Source organism: Calliphora vicina, chromosome 4 (assembly GCF_958450345.1).
Source record: "Calliphora vicina chromosome 4, idCalVici1.1, whole genome shotgun sequence".
Lineage (NCBI taxonomy): Eukaryota > Metazoa > Arthropoda > Insecta > Diptera > Calliphoridae > Calliphora > Calliphora vicina.
In genome coordinates this window covers 95,290,631-95,304,340 of record NC_088783.1, presented here as the reverse complement: position 1 = coordinate 95,304,340, position 13,710 = coordinate 95,290,631, and the positions used below count along the sequence as shown (strand labels likewise).

At 31.2% G+C, this 13,710-nt stretch overlaps 1 protein-coding gene across 1 annotated transcript in view; it reads right to left on the bottom strand.

The window, feature by feature from the left end:
• The window catches only part of LOC135958094 (serine--tRNA ligase, mitochondrial-like), a 142,065-nt gene extending 135,430 nt beyond the window's left edge, over nt 1–6,635 (bottom strand). The window contains exon 1 of the mRNA XM_065508959.1: nt 6,246–6,635. Within this exon, the coding sequence (XP_065365031.1) occupies nt 6,246–6,470 (225 nt within the window). The 5' untranslated portion in view covers nt 6,471–6,635. The remainder of the gene's footprint in view (nt 1–6,245) is intronic.
• Between the last annotated feature and the right edge of the window lie 7,075 nt (nt 6,636–13,710).

Below are 13,710 nucleotides of genomic sequence, written 5' to 3'. Positions count from 1 at the left end.
CTATATGAATACTGACTATGTACCCGAAGACGAATGGTACGAATGGACAGGTTATCCCCCTGAAGGAAGTGATGTTGATGTACGTTCAGCAAATAATGAACCAGATTACGTTCAGGAATATTTCCAACAAGTACCAGAGGAACATGATTTTACCACGGAAAATCAGGACGTTCAACCAGATGATATTCAACTTCTTAATTTTTTAGATTAAACTGTTCCTCGTTGCCCTATTTCGAGGCCAAGACGAGGGACGGAAAAGTATTATCATTTTTGTTAGACACTGGTAGCAATAAGAATTATATTAGACCGGACTTAGTTGAAAATCCAAAAATTAACGAACATACTTTCTTTGCCAGATCTGCTAATGGCAAAATTAAAATATCGCAACATACCCTTTTGAATTTCTCAGGAATAGATGACATCCCTTTAAAATTTTACCTACTACCAGGTTTTGACTCATTTGATGCTATATTAGGTAATGACAGTATGAAAAAACTCCGTGCAGTAATTCACACAGCCGAAAATTATTTTATTATTGGAAATGGACAGAAGATTAATATAAAACAACGTACTTCACAGAACGTAAATTATATGGAATTACGAACACAACACTTAAGTGAAAATCAGAGAACATCCCTCAGGAATATTTTGGAACATCATAAACATTTATTCGCAGAACCAGATGAAAAATTAACGTATTCCACTGTTGTAATAGGTGATATAAGAACGGAAAATATGACACCAATATACGCCAAAAGTTACCCATACCCCATGGCATTAAGAGATGTTGTGGAAGAAGAGGTTAGTCGACTATTAAGAGATGGAATTATAAGACCATCTAGATCTCCGTATAATTCCCCAATTTGGGTAGTCCCAAAAAAGGAAGATCAATCAGCGAAAAGGAAGTACAGGCTAGTCGTCGACTTCAGAAAACTAAATGCGGTTACAATTGCGGATAAATATCCCATTCCGGAGATTAATGATTTACTTGCCAATTTAGGTGGAAATCAATATTTTACTGTTTTGGATCTTAAAAGCGGATTTCACCAAATTCTTCTGAAAGAGGAGGATAGGGAAAAGACAGCGTTTTCTATTAACAACGGAAAATTCGAATTCACCAGATTACCTTTTGGTTTGAAAAACGCTCCATCAACTTTTCAAAGGGCATTAGACGATATATTGAGACAATTCATCGGGAAAATATGTTACGTCTATGTGGACGATATTATTATTTTCAGCAAAGATGAAAAATCACACTTAGAACACTTGAAAAATATATTCGAAACTTTGGAAAGGGCACATATGAAGATACAGTTAGATAAATGCGAATTCTTTAAGCGTGAGGTGGAATTTCTAGGTTTCATCGTGTCGAAAGAAGGAATAAAAACTAATCCAAAAAAGGTGGAAACGATATTGAAATTCAACTATCCCAAGACATTGAAAGAACTACGTTCATTTTTGGGATTGTCAGGTTATTATAGGAGATTCATCAAAGGATACGCAGACATTGCGAAACCACTCACGAATCTTTTACGTGGAGAAGAAGGAAGAGTATCAAAATCAATATCAAGTCAGACTAAAATAAATTTGAATGACGCGGCAAGGAAAGCTTTTGATTATCTAAAGAATGCATTAATATCACGGGAAGTCATACTATCGTATCCCGATTTCAATAAGGAGTTTCAATTAACAACCGATGCATCGAATTTCGCTATTGGTGCGGTACTCAGTCAAGATGACAAGCCGATAACTTTTATCTACAGGTCACTAACAAAAACTGAAGAGAGTTACGCAGTAAACGAAAAAGAAATGCTCGCAATAATATGGGCATTAACTTCACTAAGGAATTACCTCTATGGATCAAAGAAAGTAATTATTTACACCGATCATCAGCCACTTACTTATGCCCTCAGTAATAACACCAACTCGAAGATGAAAAGATGGAAATGCATCTTGGAAGAATATAATTACGAACTACGATATAAACCTGGACGAACTAATTTAGTAGCCGATGCTTTATCTAGAAATCATACTGGACTGAACATGGTTCAAGATCAATCAACTCAACATAGTGCCGAGAGTTCAGCAGATAATCTCATACCTAGCGTCGAAACTCCAGTGAATGTATTTAAAAATCAATTATTTATAGGAATTGACGAAACATCTTCATATCAGTTCAAAATAGTTTTTCCAGGATATCATCGTCATATTATAATGGAGACCGAGTACGATGAACAAAAATTGATAAATACTCTGAAAAGATATCTCAACCCGTCTGTTGTAAATGGAATTAAAACTCCTGAACCTATAATGTGTAAAATTCAAACCATATATGCAATTCACTTCTCCAGTTATAAATGCAGATTTACCCAAATGGTAGTTAAGGATATAATCTCCGAGGAAGAACAGGAGAGTATAATTTTGGAAGAGCATACAAGGGCACACCGTAACGAGAAAGAAAATAGAACACAAATTTTGGAGAAATATTACTTTCCAAGAATGGCGAAAAAAATTAAGAGGATAATAAAACTATGTTCGACATGTAAAAAAAACAAATATGAACGACATCCAAATAATACAGAATTGGGAGAAACACCCATACCAACTTATCCTGGTCATACCATTCACATCGATATATTTTCAACTGATAAGAAAATGATTTTAACCTCTATTGATAAGTTCTCAAAGTATGTGCAAGTTAAACCGCTTAGTGGAAGATCAATCGAGGATATTAGAAGACCACTTAGAGAAATTTTATTTTTCTATGGAGTTCCAAAGAATGTGGTTATGGACAATGAACCTTCATTGAACTCACCCTCGATATTATTCATGATGAAAGAGGATTTGAAAATAAATATATTTACCACCCCTTCCTATAGAAGTGAACCAAACGGACAAATAGAACGTTTTCATTCTACTTTGTCGGAGATAATGCGGTGCCTTAAGGAGGAAGGAATTTCACGGGATTTTGGAGAGTTACTGGAAAGATCAGTAAATGAATACAACCATTCTATTCACAGTACAACGAACAGAAGACCAGTAGACTTATTCTTTGGACGTACAGTTGACTTTTCTCCACAAGACTATGAGACAACAAGACTCTCAAACATTGAACGACTCAAAGCTAAACAGAAAAAGGACCTTGATTACCATAATAGAAACAGAACACCAGCCAAGGAATATGTTCCTGGACAATTAGTTTACGTAAAGTGCAACAAGAGACTAGGAACAAAATTAAGTAACCGATTTAAAGAAGAAATAGTAAAAGAAAATCGTGGTACGACTATTGTGACGGAAAGTGGTCGTGTTATACATAAATGCCACATCAGAAATTAACATTATTTTTTTATTTTACCTCTAGGATAATTTGTTTTTGTACTTATTTTGCAGACTACCCTACATAGCAGTTATAGCAGACATTAACATTCTCGACTACTCTAACGCAAGACTGGTAACGATTCACACTGGAATAGCAAAAAGACAAAATGGAACATTTAAAGTTATACATTCTATTGACATAGGGAAATATAAGGATTTAGTTGACCATCTGGATTATCTTCTAAAAACAAATATTACATATAGTCATCCGCTCCGTCCGTTTCTGACACAACAAACGAATGACATAAATGGTCTTATTAAACGTCTAAGTCCAAGTAAGGTAAGAAGATCCATTGACTTCATTGGTTCCGCATGGAAGTGGATTGCCGGAACACCTGACAGTCATGATTTTGAGATTCTAAATCAGAAGATGACAAATGTACTGGAAAATAATAATAGACAGTTGATAGTAAATGAACTGACCATTAATAGAATACAAGAGATTTCGAATATTACAAATCAAATATTGAAAGTTAGAAAAGATGATTGGAATAACGAATTATCAATTGAATTGGAACATAAATTAAATTTAATAGAAAAAGAATTACAAAATATTGAATACGCCATACAATGGGCAAAGGTTAATATTGTAAATTCATTTATTTTTTCCAAAACAGAAATAGAAATTTTAAATAATGTCTTAGTAAATTACAACATACCTATATTTAGCGTAGATGAATTGTTAACTTTTGCAAATGTAAAAATTGTGACGAATGATAAAGAAATTTTGTATATTTTAAGCATCCCAATTACACAAAATGATACTTGTGAAACATATTTAGCAAAACCTATAAAATTTGGTAATTTAATAGATAAAATTGAATTTGATAAAATTTTGAATTGTAATAATGATTTATTTGCCATTAAGGAAAATTGTAAGAAATATAACGATTTAACTATATGTAATAAGAATAATTTAGTATCCTTAAGAGATGATTATTGTATAACTGGCCTATTTAAGAACAGAGTAGGGAACTGTACCCAGGTCAACAACGAACACGTAGCCACCATAGAGGAAATTGGAAGCGATATGATTTTATTAAACCAATTCTACGGCATGATTACAGCAAATTATGAGGAAATGTAGCTGAATGGAACGTATTTGATAAAATATTTCAATTTAACAATTACGATTGATGGACAAGAATATTTTTCTCATGAAATAAGCGGCAGCAAACCACTACCAGCCTCTCTACAACCTAAGGCAATTGGTGACAGAATAGAAGAAGTGCTATCGTTAAAAAGATTACAGAAATTAAATATTGGAAATATTAAAAGATTGGAACTTTTGGAAATAAGAAATAATATACTTACAATAGTAATTGTATTTATCATAATTGCTATTCTTATAATTGCTATTGGTATTAAAGTATGGAAAAAAATTAACTATCAAGAAAAGGAAATAAGAGAAGATTCTCCTGAAACAATTCAAACAGCGGATATGAAGAAAACGGCTGAAAAAAAAAAACAGGCAAGCATCTATGATCGGGACGATTGCACTTAAGGAGGGAGGAGTTAACACAAAATATGTTGAAATATCTAAATGCATAATTAACAAAACTAACGTTTTGTTTAAGGTGTATAAAGTTACAAACTTTGTTCCCATGAAAAATGCTGACGCTATGTCTACAAACAACACGAGCTTCATTTCAAATAATAAAACCTGTGGTGACAAGTTAGGGTAGAACGTAAGAATATTTTACTGTTAATTTGGAACTTGAATAATAAAGACAATTTAGTTGCAGCCGCAACTAAATTAAAAAAATATTTTTTTAACAGATTTAAATCTGTGTATTTTAATTTATATAATGCACTTTTTTCAGAAGGCAATAGAGACTAAGTTGCACTGCTTCTTTCTTATTTTTCTAAATCAATTTGCTTTATGTGCATTATAAGTTTAGTTTATTAGGGAAAAACTTATGGTATTCGTTCTGTACAGAAATGTCAAAAACTGAAAAGCAAAAACTTCACTGTGTGGACACGAATGCAGTTTCAAAGTAGAATTTAAATATGTTTTGCAGCAAATGTTTCACAGTGTGGACCGGAACAAAACCAATAAAACTTGTTTAAAATATTTCCACTAATGGATGTGGAACAAGAATGGGTATATTTCTAAATTTTAAAAATTCCTTAGTCTAGAAACATTTACCACAGGTTTGCGATGACATATATTACTTTTTGTAACAACAAGCTAATTTCCAAATCCGTGCTTTAACAAATTAAACTTGAATTTTCTCACTTGCATTAAACTTTGGTTGATTAGCTTCGCTAACGAAGTCTTTGTTAAAAATACTTTGCATACTTTGTTTTGAATTTGAATTTTAATTGTCAGGAAATTCTTGGATGAATCTTTGGATGAAAACATTTATTTTTCATTTCTACTGAAAATAGCTTAAAACTAAAAACCGAAGAAAATTTGTCGGTTTCGGTTTTAGGCCTTGAAAAACCGCGGTTTCGGTTTCGATTAAAAACGAATACCAAACTCTAAAATAAATGACAGAAAACATTTTTGGATTTGCTTTATTAGTTTTATTTTTATTCCATAAGAAGTGCACAATGTACCAACATGTACTCATTTCTGTTCCCCACTGTATATTAATATCATAATAAATTTTGAAAAAACAACGAAATATATTTTATTTTTCTAATTCCTGGAGTTACAATTCTATGTAGGATTTATTAATAGCCATATAATCGAGCATGGTTCTAAATATTTCTTCAATCGAAATAGTGGACAATTTACTCTCATAGTTTAAAAAAATTACTATAGAGAGAACATGAATTATTGAGATCGGAAATGAAGTAATTTATATTCTATAACAGTAAAAACAATAATTGAAATTAAGAACAAATATAAGATTTCTTACTTGTGTTCTGTCACCATCAGTTTGCATTCCACATCCTTCTATAACTTCTTTAGGTAAAATATCGGGCACCGATATAATATTAAAGTCGGTTTTTTTAAGTATATCAATCGAATTTTGTATTAATGCCTGCTCCATCTCCGCCAATTTTCCAAATAAATAATAACTTTTATGTCCAGTGTAGCTTCCTAAATGGTCCATTCGAAATATATTGAGATTTTTACACATTTCTGAAAACTCCAACTTTTCGTATTTGCTCTGGTTTTCAGGCGTAAACCGGTAAATTTCCTTAACTTCGTTTCCATAATTCCAAACCCGAGGATGTACGTTATTTGGCAATTTTAGTATTTCATTTTCCAATTGCCTTAGATCACCGTCATTAGCTAAATCTATACCATTTACCAATTTACGTAAATGAAAAATGTTATTTTTGAGACCCCGCAATGATAAAGATTTCTCCAATTTTGACCATTCTAAACCATTTAAATGTTGAACTATTTGATATGATTTTTGTGTACATTTTGAATGGTGCCTAAGAAATTCTTTAATTGGGAAAAACCTATAAACAAATCTTGTATTAGTGAAGCAAAACGTTAAACAATATATTTTTACCTCATTTCAATTACTGAGCAAATAATAAATAAAATAAAGGTAATACAACGCCAAGGCAGAGACCTGCGCCGACTAAATTTCACGGCGGCGGCTAGCCAGCTGTCAGCCGGCTAAAGAGTAAATACTCAAATTCTAAATAAATAAAAATTTAACAAGTGAAATTCGGAAAATTTTTTTAAATTACTAAGGAACATTTATCATAAGCGGCGGCTATGTTCAAGCCGACTTAAGCCGAAAAAAAATTCGGCAGCGGGGGCTTTAAAAATTTATCGGCGGCTTGGCTCAGCCGGCTTACAGCCGTTCGGCGCAGGTCTCTGCGCCAAGGTGAATTTAATAAGATGGCACCAGGGGTGCCATATAATTTTGAAGGAAAATCGGCAACTTTGTCAAAGTCAAATCGGCTTTGTCAAGATTTAAAAAATCGGCAAATTATCGGCAATTAAAAAAACGCTTGTTATAAATGTGTGAAATCAAACATTTTTATTAAAAAAATATATATCAAAACAAAAGAAATCAATTCAGCAATGAACATATTAATGTTATGTTATACAAAGATAACATTTTATGTCTTAATTTTCATTATTTTTAATTTTTTATTTATACATACATATGTACATTAGGCATATAACTAATTTTGGCGATATTTTTGGCATACCACCACGTGATGGCCAATGTTATATAAGTAATGAAAATCATTTTTTTAGGTCATTTGGAATCAAAAACATCACGCACCAACACCAATTTCTAAAATAAACAAAATTTGTTTTCTCTGAAAAATTATATAAATAATTTCATTTTTTTTTCCAAGTGTGGGGGATACTTCCCTTATTTAAAAATTATCTTTTGAAGTATGTCCGCAGTTATTAATAAATTAAAATATATTGTATTTCAAAATAATTGAAAAACTTTATTGCGTTTGGTGCGTGAACTTTTTTAACAACCGCGAAAAAATAATACCGTGGTTTTTTTTATTTTTTAATACTCTATACGACTATGCTATGCCAATTTGCATATTTGCAAAAATTGTAATAGTTATTTCCCTAATGTACATACATATATAATAAATATATACATTCATTAATATGAGATAAGTTCAAGTTTTTTAGTTAAATATTTAAGTGATGAAATGAAAATTGTTTTTAAATTTTTAAGAATACATGCTTAAGAGCCAGTTTTTGACTTCGTATTTAAATATGAATTATATTTAAGTTCTATTTAAATACGAAAATGAGTTTCTCAGTGCTTTTTTAAATGATACTTAAATGGCCAACGTTGGCCATTTAAATTCTATTTAAGTTTCATAAACTACCATATGTTTTTGACAGCTGACTTTTGTTGTTTGTTTTTTTTTTCACTCTATTGTAGTAAAAAAAAAAACAAACAACAGCGTCTTGCTAAAAAAAGCGTCTTGCAAAAACTACAATTCCGATGCGGGGCAATTGGAGCTTCTTTTGTGCATTTTCCTACCAATAATTTTATTGTTTAATAAACTTTTATTTCTTATTGGGCAAAATGTATCAATTTTTGTTTTGGTTGAACAGCTGTTTTAAGCAAAACTATCGATAAATTTTTGATATTTAGTAGTGCTACCATACTTTTATCTTATTTAAATAAGACAAATTATGTAGCACTGAAAAACTCAAACTGTATTTAAATACAACTTAATTTTAAGTTAAAATTAACTAAATACGTATTTAAATAACAAGTCAAAAACTGGGCATAAGTTTGTCAAGTTTAAAACATATTTCTTATAGGGTTTTTACACTAGCGCACATCTAACATCTACCATCAAAGATGTTAACATCTTCCCATAAGAATAGCACAGCGCTGAGTGCCAACATCTTTAAAAAATGTTCCTATCTCATTTCGTTCCACCTAACATCTTTCGATTATTTTAGTGTCACCACTAATAAAATGGCATTTATATTAAGAAAAAAATGTAAACAAATATAATATAATAATGAGGGGACATTTTATTTGTTTGAAATTTGCTTGTGAAATTATTTTCTTATTTAATTTGATAGTATAAAAAAGAAAACCAGTCTCAATTCATTTTGTTTTCATAAAAACAATATGATTTTTAATATTTTTGCAATTTTACTGATGGTAGATGTTAGATGTTGCAAGTGTGAACAAATCTTTCAAGTTTTCAACATCTTCCATACGTTTCGCCAAAATGTACGTAAGTGTAAAAACCCTATTAGGTTTATTGCAAAGTTTTAAAAAATTGTATTTAAATAGGGAATTCTTTTAAGACAACTTTCAATCGATTTCCGGCACGTGTTCTAGTTATCCGATTGCACTTAAATTTTGCAGTTGTTAGTTTTAGCTGCTAATGAATAAGACCCATCCAAAGCAAATCAATTTTTTAAGGGCATGTCTAGGTACATATGAAATATATTTTTAAAATGATTTCTTTAATAATATTTTAAATTTGAAAAGTATTAGTACACAGTATTGTCATCTATAAATACCTTAAAAAGTTTATTTTTTTATTTATGTATTTATTTATATTATTGAAATATTTCCACCATTTTTAGAACATTGAAAATATTTTGAGCGTTCTGTGCAAAATAAGTATTTTTTATGCAAGACTTTTAAAATCAACAAGTTGACAACACCGTTAGTAAATATTAGACATCTGCAGCGAGTAAGTTTTTTTCTTCATGTGCAAGGCGTATTTAACAAGGTGACAGCAGTGGCGAATTGAAATAAATACAGGCGAATTCACTTATTTTTTATATATAGAGTTTGACATACGGACGTACGGGCGATTATTTTTTATATATGTAGTTTGACATTTGTGCGTGCTTTTTCTATAATCAGCTGTGCTGCCGATGGCACCTTATTAAATGCACCTTGTTCATGTGTGAAACTCGCCGTCCAATGTAGTATTTATTTGTACCAAAGTAAATTAATAAAGTAGACTCAGTAGAACAGCTGACTATTTTTTTTACTTTGGTCTGAACTGTCAATTCACTTGTGGTTGTTGTGGCGAAAAATACAACAAGCCCAAAAGCAAAAACAACAACAGGCAACTTTGACAGCTCAGACCTTAAACCAAAAACAAAATTGCTTGTGGTTTTTGTAAATGTTGTATTTGTTGTAGTACTGTCGCTACTTTATTAATTTACTTTGATTTGTACTCAAGGCGTATTAACAAGGTGAGTGCATAAAATCAGCTGTTTCTTAATTCGCTGTGGTTTTATGTACACTATATGTCAAACTTTGTTTATATTTGTTATTGTAAATAACATAGTAATATTTTAATTCGCCTTGATTTTGACATTTACCGTACATTGTAACAAAAACAAATTGGCTGTTGTTTTTGCATTGTTGTATTTGTTGCCGGGACGCACTCACCTTGTTAATACGCCTTGTTTGTACTCTTACTCAGAGCACAAGTAGGGAAGTGAAAAGAATGTTTGCTTATTAAATACGAATAAGCAAGTAGCCGAAGTTAATAGAGTACCGAAAAAAAAGAACAAATGATATGTGAACAACAAAAAAAGAAGTACCTTAAAATTTATGTTCTCTTCATGTGGTACTGCAAGTATTTTTGTGTATTATACAGTAGAGATTATAGTAATGTATTAATGTAATTAACGGCATTTACATTTGTATATTGTGCATTAGAAATAAAACAAGCCAAATTTCATTAAAATCATCAGATAAATACATATTTTATTCTTGATAAAGTAAAAATAAAAAAATATTAAATTTAAATTGTATTTGCCAAACTTCACGTAGTACTGCAAGTACCTCGAGAAGTTTGGTTGTAGCCAAAGTAAATTAATAAAGTAGACTCAGTAGCAAAGTAAATTAATAAAGTAGCGACAGTACTACAACAAATACAACATTTACAAAAACCACAAGCAATTTTGTTTTTGGTTTAAGGTCTGAGCTGTCAAAGTTGCCTGTTGTTGTTTTTGCTTTTGGGCTTGTTGTATTTTTCGCCACAACAACCACAAGTGAATTGACAGTTCAGACCAAAGTAAAAAAAATAGTCAGCTGTTCTACTGAGTCTACTTTATTAATTTACTTTGCTCAGTAGAATAGCTGACTATTTTTTTTACTTTGGTCTGAACTGTCAATTCACTTGTGGTTGTTGTGGCGAAAAATACAACAAGCCCAAAAGCAAAAACAACAACAGGCAACTTTGACAGCTCAGACCTTAAACCAAAAACAAAATTGCTTGTGGTTTTTGTAAATGTTGTATTTGTTGTAGTACTGTCGCTACTTTATTAATTTACTTTGGGTTGTAGCATGGCGTAATGATTATAAGGTGTATGCGTTACGGCAACAAATACAACAATACAAAAACAAATAACTTTTATAGTGTCAAAAACAACTGACATAATGTATACAAACTACAGCAAAAAAAAAATTTGACGAGATTAAAGTTGTAAACAAACTCGAGCGAAAAAATAATCAGCTGTTTGATTAATGTCACCTTGTATATCATTACACCATGGGTTGTAGCTTGATACTCGATATCAAAGTAAATTAATAAAGTAGCGACAGTACTACAACAAATACAACATTTACAAAAACCACAAGCAATTTTGTTTTTGGTTTAAGGTCTGAGCTGTCAAAGTTGCCTGTTGTTGTTTTTGCTTTTGGGCTTGTTGTATTTTTCGCCCCAACAAAATCAAGGCGTATTTAACAAGGTGACAGCAGTGGCGAATTGAAATAAATACAGGCGAATTCACTTATTTTTTATATATAGAGTTTGATATACGGACGTACTGGCGAATATTTTTTATATATGTAGTTTGACATTTGTGCGAGCTATTTCTATAATCAGCTGTGCTGCCGATGGCACCTTATTAAATGCACCTTGATATAGTTCGAGTAAGAGCACATACTTTACAAGTACACATGTACTACTTAACTACAAATCCATTCATGCAGAGGTTTAGTAAATATCATGTAGAAACGTAAATAAATTCTGTTTTTAACAGGTTCAGACGTTACATTTTGTCACTATAACTGCTTGGAACAAATCAAGATCCGCGTAACAGTTTATATTTTCATAATTTTTTTTGTTAATATTCAAATTTTCTGTATTGCCTGCCTTCGGCCGGGTGAAGGGACTTTTTACTCTGGGGTGTATCGAATACCGGCTTCGGTAAAATCACTTTTTCTGTATATCAAAATTTTCTGAAGTACTGTCATATAAAATCAAAAAGGAATTTTTGGTTCACAATATGTATTAATAAACTGTATCATATTATATATCATATTAAAGGTATTGTGAAGCACTATTCAATGATACCCATAACGATCAGTTTGTTTTCCAAATATATGAGAAATGTACTATTATATGTATTGACTTTAAATTCATATAACTCTTAAACTAAGAGAGAGCAGGGAAAAATATTAACGTTTTTGTGCTTCTAATTATGAGATCTATCAACACAAAGAAATTATAAAAATGCAAGCTGTTTCGCTGATCTTGATTTATACCAATTCCTAAACTAAGAAAGAGCAGGCAACAATTTTAACGTTTTTTACTTACATTGTAAGCACAAAAACGTTAAAATTGTAAGCCTTACAAGTATGACCACCATTTTCTCAATCTCTGGTTATTTTTTATAGTGATGATAAATTATTTTTTATAGTGATGATACAAAAAATGTTAATTGGATGTTTATTAGGGCGGGTCAATTTTTTTGACTACTAAGCGTATAGCAAATTCCTAATCTACGGAAAATTCTAAGAACTTTTCCAGAAGAAACCATGGTTCTAAAATCAAAATCGAGCTTCCGGTTTTTTAAGAGAAGATTTGGAGCTCAAGACCTCTTTTGCTAGGAGACCTCGGGTATGTTCAATTTTAAAAATAATAATGCTATAAATCAAGATCAGCGAAACAGCTTGCATTTTTATAATTTCTTTGGTGTTGATAGCTCTCATAATTAGAAGCACAAAAACGTTAATATTTTTGGCTGCTCTTAGTTTAAGAGTTATATGAATTTAAAGTCAATACATATAATAATAGATTTCTCATATATTTGGAAAACAAACTGATCGTTATGGGTATCATTGAATACTGCTTCACAATACCTTTAATATGATATATAATATGGTACAGTTTATTAATATTGTGAACCAAAAATTCCTTTTTGATTTTATATGACAGTACTTCAGAAAATTTTGATATACAGAAAAAGTGATTTTAGCGAAGCCGGTGTTCGATACACCCCAGAGTTAAAAGTCCCTTCACCCGGACGAAGGCCGTCAATACAGAAAATGTGAATATTAACAGAAAAAAAATTATAAAAATATAAACTGTTACGGGGATCTTGATTTGTTCCGAGATAATTGATAGCTACGAGATGTTAAATGTAGTACTCGACGAGAAGATTCTATATATATGTAATTTTTTTGAAATCGGAACACAAACGAAGAAATATTATTTTTAAAATTGAACATACCCGAGGTCTCCTAGCAAAAGAGGTCTTGAGCTCCAAATCTTCTCGTAAAAAACCGGAAGCTCGATTTTGATTTTAGAACCATGGTTTCTTCTGAAAAAGTTCATAGAATTTTTCGTTGATTACGAATTTGCTATACGCTTTACCACGTTTTAACCCACCCTAATGTTTATCGTTACGAAAAACGATAACCAGATAAAACAAAATTATTAAACTGCAAGCAGTTTCGACGATCATGATTTATACCGTTTTTTTTTCTTAATTTACATTTATGAAATAGTTTTCATTGTTGATTTCTGTTTATTGATGTAAAACAAAAATCCCGAGATTTACAGTTGTAAAATCCCGAATCTAGGGATTGGTAAAACCCAGTCCCGTTTGGCATCCCTAATTGATACCCATTGTAAATGTATGTTTAAGAA